The 8,286-nt window shown below is 43.0% G+C and overlaps 1 protein-coding gene across 1 annotated transcript; it reads right to left on the reverse strand.

Moving 5' to 3' along the window:
• LOC139142171 (serine/arginine repetitive matrix protein 2-like) lies at positions 1–5,616 on the reverse strand. The gene is made up of 3 exons (XM_070712023.1): positions 3,030–5,616; positions 1,932–2,037; positions 1–618 (listed from the first exon to the last, which is right to left on the reverse strand). The coding sequence occupies exons 1-3, from the start codon at positions 5,481–5,483 to the stop codon at positions 458–460; spliced, it is 2,721 nt and encodes a 906-aa protein (XP_070568124.1). The 5' UTR covers positions 5,484–5,616; the 3' UTR covers positions 1–457.
• Positions 5,617–8,286: the final 2,670 nt, after the last annotated feature.

The following is an 8,286-nucleotide window of genomic DNA, read 5'->3' on the forward strand; positions in this document are numbered from 1 at the left end:
CTGTCGTTAACATTTCTCGCTCTCTAGTTAGTTTTACTAGACCTACTAACGCTCAGCATTTTCGCTTCATTTTGCGTTAGGATGTGCTAGTTTCGAATATTATCTCGACGGTTCAAGTTCCATGAGTCGAAAGTAAAATTCAAGCTCAACAATTTCTGATCTGGTCATTGAAAAGTTGGGATTCAGAATTTTGTTTCTGTTACATTTTCAGTTTTCTATGGTCGATCAAAATCAGCACGACACGGTTCCCGTTCTCAACCAACTCTGTCTAAATATTGCTTTGAGAAACGCTTTATCACGTGACATCGTTGTGCATATATTTTGTTTTTCTGTAACTTATAACTAGTAAGCATGCCGACACAACTACAATGGAGTCTACGTTACTTGCACGATAATGTACACCTTCGGGTATTTTCGGGTATTTTCGGTTTCCTGTGGATGGTATCTTAGTCCCTTGTCAGATGACTGATGCAGGCATCGCCGTTGCTAGGAGACGATCGATGCGCAGTGGCTCGTTTTCCCAGGCCGTGTGGTTTGCCTTGACGAACACTGGTTCAGGGAAATCCAGCTCAGTGAAATTGGAGGTGACGAAGACGCCTGTACTTTGTAAGGTAGAACCTAAAAGAATCAGAAATAACGAAAATCTCATTTAGTCTTAAAAACTCCCGTTTTTTATATTCTCTTAAAAAGAAACCGGAGCTAATGTACAACATCTCGGAAGCTTGAAGCCAACTGTCTGCCTTAAACTCATTGTTCTTATTGAATTATTTCCGAAAAGTTAATCAAGAAGTACATAGCCCTAGCTTCTGACTCCTTAAGATGCTGTAAATAATAGCAATCTAAACTGCACATTAACACCAGTGAAACTGCGACTTCTGCTCGTTTATCAAAAGTATTGTTTGAGGGCGCTAGTACGGCGCCGTCATGCGATAAACTACAGCATTGTAATTTTAACGCATTCACAGTTATGTAGATTTGTTTTATTTGTGACTATGTTGAAATAAATTTATCTTTTTCAAAAAAAACTACAGCATTTTATGTGAATAATCGTCCGCTTTCCATAAAATGATGAAAAATCGAAGAATTCGCCCTAAGTGTCTTCTACTGAAACTTGTTAATAAATAAAGCTTCTTTTAACATGTAGAACCCAATAGTAGCCACAAGTCTTACATAAACAATGCGTTAACAATTCGAATCACCAAAGAACGTAAGCGTAGAGGGCGTTGGTCGTCAGTGATGAATGCGCAAAATTTAATTGCATATTTTGCGGGGTTGTTTGTGATTTTAGGTGAATTTCTCCAGATGTGTTTCCTCACAAGTCAGCACAGTGCAAAACAGCTACTTCAATATTTTAATAGGAAACACAGTCACGGGGCAGACATTTTCACGCAAACTCCTCGCCGCTGGAAGAGCTGGATTGCCCGACATTTCCCACGAGCGGCTAATAAGAATGAACAGCTGAGAGTAAGTTCGCTATCAGTGGGTTCAAGCATTGCAGTCACACCGACTCGAAGAAGAAACCGCACAAGTTGATTATCATAGCTGGCGGTAAAATAATTGATTTGAAACAGAAAATTGGTGTATGGGCAACTGACAACCCTTTGAATAATTTCTCATCTTCGTGGAAAGTTCACTATATAGTGAATGCCATTGTTATAATGAATAAATTAAATAAGTCTTCGAGAATCTATGGTAGGGCACTGTTTAGGCTTGTAAGTCAAACTTTTATTACATGTAATATCAGTATGTTTCGTAACTTTTCAAATATCCGTCATCGTCTGCTGCTGTTTTTAATGATGATGATGATGATGATGATGATGATGATGGTGATGATGATGATGATGATGGATGATGTTGTTGTTGTTGTTGTTGTTGTTGTGGTTGTTGTTGTTAATGTGCCGTTATCGTCGATTGAAAGAAGTTTTTCCTACCTTCAACAAATTGATAGGTGTTTTTCTCCGAGACTGCCACGTCGACATCCTCATCCGCGAACATCACTTTCTCTTGGGGGACAAACTCCGATTCTGCGTTCGAGTCCTGCGGGGGATAGAAGCATTTCATTAAAACTCTTGAGCAAAATTTTCAGCGAGCTACATGTATATTCCTCAAAACAATGTTGCTAAGACCTTGCAGTATTTTACACTGATTTTTGATGTCAAGTTGAACTATGATACTAGTATATGGCACATCATGTGCCATGCACCCCTGTCACTGTGTTCGAATTCATTAAAACGCAAGTTCTTTTATCTGCCTAAACGACAAAACATGTTTAAAAAGCTCGAAAAGTTTTGGTTTTTTGCTGACTTGAATCATTTACATTTCGCCTATCTTCGCCAACGTGCGTCAGCCATTCTTCATCACATGGGATGACTGCAGTCACTAACTCTGATATTTTGTATATCCCTGGGTACGGTCCCTCCACAAACGAGGATACGAACTATATTCAGATATCGGTGTGTTGGTTTCCGTGATTTGTCCGTGCACGGAGTTCTCCGAGCGGACGTGAGGTGGGTGGCACTCAGTGTTCGTAATAAACTTGTAGCTGTAACCATGACCCAATCAACTTTGTCCCTTTACAACTTGATCGAGCAAGCCTGATCGAGCGAAATGGCCAATTTGAACTGAGTCTCATTTTCGGGTTAACAACAAATTAAAGCACTATAGGGAACATTCCTTTATCGACGTATGATACGTCTAAGCCGCAGTGTATGATAGTTAAGACACAGGATTTTTTGAGATGGATAGTGTAATGTTACGTCAAGCTATCATAACTAAATTTAAAATCTGAAGCACTTTATGACAAATTGGGTTGCTGAAAGTACCAGTAGTACTGTAAAAGCTTTGGCGATGATTCTTCGACTAAAATTCCTGACATGTGTTGAAATGTTTCAGTATCGCATTTGTTTGAATGGCCAATGCGGTCAATTTTCAGTCAGACGTGTATAGGGGTGTGCAGTGAGTCAAGGATTTGAACTGAAAGTTGGATTCACTGATCAAACGATAGACAGGACTATTTTTCCACTACTTACCTTAATTGTTGTTGCTGTGGTGTTGCTAGTTGTTACGTCTGGTTCTTCCACTGACAGGACTATCGAGATGCCCGAGCTTTCGCCGGCTTTGTGGAGTTGAACAACTGCCCTGACTGCGTGGCGTTGCGATACAGGCGCAAGGCGTCTGCCCATTGCCGCGTCGCGACGGTAGCCGACGGTCGTTCGTCGGGCGACGGCAGGTTCAGAATTGACGGCAACTCGTCTTGTGTTACTTGTGACTCGGCGGGTCAAAGCCCTCGCTCTCCATTCGGCTACTCGCCGCATTGGTTCAGTGTTGCGTCTGGTTAAATCGCGTCTCACCGAATATGTTCTAACGGCTTCTCTGATCAAACCACCTGTTGCACTGCCTACTACAACGCGCCTTGCGTTTGATGTCGGCGCGACTCTCCGCTCCCGTAGAGAACGACGACTGATTTGGACCGATCTCCTTTCTCTGATTTCTCTATTCGAAGCAACCATTCCTCTATTTAAGTCAGATCTCAACGGAAGTCTTCTATGGTCATATCTCGCCCTTCGTTCTACGGAAGATCGCCGGGTTGTCGTTCTGATTCGAGTGTTTCCCAGTCTTGTTCGCGAGACATCCAACATTCTCCGCTCAACGTTTGACCTGACTCTTTGGACAGACCGACGATCGACTTGTGATCTGCTCGCCTGCCGAGTCATGGCAGTTGCACGTCTCGTTGTGTCCGCATTCCGCCGGTTCAGCGCACTTCTTCGGTCTAATGTACATCGTCCCATTTCAACTGCAATCGTCCGGCGTTGGCCAAGTCGTTGTCGAGAAATGACTGCGCGCCTTTGCCCATCTCTGATCGTGCGTCGGACATGCGAAACGCTCCGCCTTACCCTGGATTGGTTACCGCTGGATCTCGCCATCATAGTCGATCTTGCCTTAACGCTGTCTCGTACTGAAATTACTCTGTGCCGCTGACTTGACAAGTTCCTTACCCTGTTGTCGACTGAATTTCTTCTGTGTCCAAGTCTTGTCAGTTCGCTTCTTTCACGCATCGATCTGGCCATCGCCACCGCACGTCGGTTGGCAGGGCCGCGTTGATGAAGAGAGCTTGAACGTCGCTCTCCACTCGCGGCAATTCTACTCATTCGTGGCTTCAAAGGCGCCGCTCTCTGCGAATCGCTTCTTGCGACCCGCCTTGCGGTATCAGACCTTCGGACGTTCGCCACCCTGCGTTCGGGGCTTGAAACTCTTGCAGCTGACCTGGTCACCCGCTCGGCGTTCACTCTTCGCCAGGTTATTCCGACCAACCGCCGTTCTGGTGTTGCCCTGCGAGCCAATGTGGACTGTCTGACGTCATCAGTGAGTCTTGATGTGCTAAGCCTTCTGGTCTGGGTGGGTGATCTGCTGTTTATTGCCCTTCGTTCCATTGATGACCGTCTCACCACGCCAACTTCTCTTCTGTTTAATCTGTCACTCCTCAGTACCAGGGAGTTTTGCGCTACACCTGATCTTGAACTCGACAATCTTCGATAATTGACTGACCTGCTACTGGGTGCAATCCTTCCGACAGAGGCAGACCGGGCGTTTGTGTCCCTGATGTCTCTTCTGACTGCTGAGACGGCAAGCCGTCTTTGATTGGAATCTCGCCTGATAGATGAAACAGCCCGCCGCCTGTCTGTCACATCCCGCCTGACTGCCGAGACAGAACGTACATCCCTGGTGTCTCTTCGTGACAACTTTACTGACCTTCTATTTAATGTTGACCGCGATCTTTCGTTTGTTCTGCCATGCAACCCTCCTCTCCGAACAGTCGATAATGACCGCCGTTGTAGGGCCTTGCTTTGACTCCGCGAAGCGACAACTGCCCTCCCCTCTATTGCCGACCTCGCTCTTGTTGATAACCTCTGATATCTCCCTCCTCGCGTTTCTGATATTGACCTGCGCTGTAAGTCTGTTCTCCTCGATGTCACAGAAACTCTCGTACTCACCGTATCTCTCCTTGTAGATGACACAGCTCGCTTGTCTGTCCTCGTCAAAAGCTTGTCTTGGAGTGGTCCGCGTCTTATACCCAGAGCGTCTCGTCTTTGGTAGGAGATCCGTCGATTGGTAGCGAGGACTGCCCTCCTGTCAACGCCACCGACGCGAATTCGACTGTCGGGAATACTCACCCGTACTACCCGTCGATTTAACGCGGCGGAGGGTGATCGACGCCCGGCAAGAGTAGCATCAACTCTATCGATAGATGACAGTCTTCTGGACTGGGTTTCGCTGAAACGTCTCGAAGTAACGTCTCTTACCCTTATTGAGCGAGATGCGCTCGCCACCACCCGCTTTTTCAGTTCGCCTGGTCCCGTCTTTGCCTCAGAGACCCTGCTCACCAGACGAGCATTTCTTCGGAGTATATCGGCATCTGCGTTTACTAAAGCTACCACGATAGCCGCAAGAGCGACTAAAATCAGTCCGCGAATCCGAAACTTCATTTCTTTAGTGCGCCAGACAATCGAAAAGAACAAAAAATTACAGGTAGAGTTTCTGAACTGAGGCAAAATTAAGTAGCACAGTCGACAAGCATTCTTGCCGAAATGCGTGCTTACACGACGATCATGGCGCTTTTTATCTGCAACCCCAGACATGAATAGGTTCTGACAGAGGGGGGAAATTAACCCATCATATTATTAGTTTGCGTGTTCCCCCGCCAACCAACGAGCTAAATAATGGCAGGTTTACCGGATAACGAGGCGGAAATTAATGTTAAAATTGCCGCTGTTTAGGGGCATACTCTAAACAAGATACGCCATTACAGGCATAAAGCGTCGAAAATTAAATCTTCTAAACCCCTGATAGGAATATCGCTCGTTAGCGAAAACCGATATAAAACTCTCCGTAAAATGAAATTAGTAGTTTTTTTTTCGTTCTGCCGTCATTATAGAAATGGGCAATGCGGCAACTGTAAGATGTCGGGTGCTGAGAGGCTCGTCATGTGACCTCTGCTGTGCTAATTGCGCGGAACAGATACCGATGAAGACACGGCGACCAACTTGAAAGCGAGAGTGAATTTAACAAGCCCGACTGCTTCGCAGCCGGATGTTATTTACTGAGCGCAGAGCTTCAAACTTTATGAGATTTCAGCCGACGTCACATCAAATCGCGGCAGCGGCGTGGCAACCGCCCTGCCAGAATCCTTTGAATTGCCTTCCTTTTCATTTTGTTACCGACAACTTTGAATTCATAGGGAGATATCTGAAGCTTGAGTATTAAAACTCGGGGACGATTTTGTACTAAATTATACGTTTTGGCTCTGAAGTAGAATAAACAAGGGAAGGAAGTGACGCGGGGAGGATGTTTACGTTCGAGACGGAGGAGGAATACTTTCGGATTAAAGTTGAATTAAAGCTCGTTCATCGAATCGTACGCAGTGCGAGCGGCAGTATGCTCGTCAGAAAGTCATCACTGGACAAGTGACATCAACTTGCCTCATCACCGGAGCAAAACTTTCAAATTCATGTCTTATGCTGCTGTCGTAATTTGAAGGTGGCGCTACCAGACTTGACTTAGAGAGAAATCGACATGAGATTGTCAAACACTCAGAGAACTAGCGCTATTCTTTAGACGAGGAATATGAGTCAATATCCGTTTCTTACACTAGTACTCGCAAAACCGTTATGACCAGCGCAAAAATATCGCTGCCTTCCCTACAGCTTTGGATCAACTCCTCGCACAACTTATAACTGCTGACCCCTCCCCCACCCGCTGCAAAACTCATTTTCTACACATGCACCTATACACAGGATCCTGTCATTTCACCTTTTTGTTACCTCAAAAGGCGCATTTTCGACTGACGTAGCGAAAGACTTTAGGGGTAGACCATTTGATATCCTGGAGGGGGGGGGGGCTTGGAAGATTGGTAGAGAGCCATTATTTTTTTTCCCACCTGCTTCACCATGAATTATTTTTTTTCTACAGGTTATATGCTGGCAACTTTTTTTTCACTTTCCTTCTTCGAGATATATATTTTTTTTCACCAAATTTTGGTGCAATGTTTGTTTGCTTGATTTTTCACACCCAGTATCAAGATGCTGTTCTATCGCACACAGACTATATTCAAGAAACTAAATAAAGATATGTAAATACATGTACATTTTTGATTCACTTTACAAAAATATCAGTTTATAGATCTTATTTATACCATGGGTAACACACTGAAAATACAAATCAAACAACCTGATTACTGAGTTCTACATTAAGCATTAACAAACTTACAGTGAAAACTTTTCTGAGAACATCACTGGTGTCATCAGAAGAGATGATGGTATCCTACATCAGGGCTGTCAATGTTTTCAGAATAGAAGGGTACAAGTGAAAGAACAGGAGGGTACTACGGCGCGCCAAATGTTTCAAAAATATTTATCGATTCAGTGCAAAAATAAACTGTCTTTCTCGATTGAAATAAAAATTCGGTCTCATTAGGAAGGAAATAAGTAAGAAAAGTATAACTAAAAACCAAAAGACAGAAATGTCATTTAATACTTCATTTTAACTTTAGAAAAAATCTTTTAAGCGTAATTAGGAAATAAACAATTTTCAACGATTTGAAAAAGTCATACATCCATACTTATTGACACACATACACGTATAATAGTTCGCGTAAAAGGTGCAATTAGTGCTGATTTTACAAAAAAAAAAGAAAAATATGTTATACTGTGGTACGTCCAAAAAATTCACAAGAAAATCACTAAAAATCACTACTACCACTCGGAAAAAATAGTACAAAAAATAAAAACGTGAACCACATACAGAAAATAATTATAAAAGAATCAGACAAAAAAGCCATGCATACATAAAATTATTTATGTACTTAAGAAAATTAAAAAGCACTACGTCTCATAATAAACGTATTATAGATAATCAAAAATAAAATATGAATCACCGGCCGCTTTTACAGTAAAGAGAGAAAATCGGTGAAAAAAATTTGCAGTGATGGCTCTAAACAAAAGTGGATCTACAAAAAAATAAAATAAAATACAATAAAAACGAAAAAAATAAAAAATGCCATGAACAGAGATACAAAAAAACGCGTGGGCCTGTGGAAAGAAAAAACAAATGAGGACTCGCCACAGCAAAAAAAAAAAAAAAAAAAAAGAAAAAGAAAAAGAAAAAAACGAGCACTCGCCACAGAAAAAAAACAACAAGCCCGAAATTACAATTATTTTATTCAAAAAACTCATGGTTCACGTTTCCTTCGATCAATAATCCCCAACAGCGGGGAATCCGATCACCACATAC

This window comes from Ptychodera flava, chromosome 10 (genome assembly GCF_041260155.1).
Source record: "Ptychodera flava strain L36383 chromosome 10, AS_Pfla_20210202, whole genome shotgun sequence".
NCBI classification, from domain to species: domain Eukaryota; kingdom Metazoa; phylum Hemichordata; class Enteropneusta; family Ptychoderidae; genus Ptychodera; species Ptychodera flava.

What these genes read in the sequence shown, in the direction of transcription:
- LOC139142171 (XM_070712023.1), bottom strand. Translation starts at nt 5,483, where the DNA reads ATGAAGTTTCGGATTCGCGGACTGATTTTAGTCGCTCTTGCGGCTATC. An exon ending in CCACAGCAACAACAATTAAG is followed by an intron (nt 2,038 to 3,029) that starts GTAAGTAGTGGA and finishes TATCCCCCGCAG; the next exon opens with GACTCGAACGCAGAATCGGA. An exon ending in CACCTATCAATTTGTTGAAG is followed by an intron (nt 619 to 1,931) that starts GTAGGAAAAACT and finishes TGATTCTTTTAG; the next exon opens with GTTCTACCTTACAAAGTACA.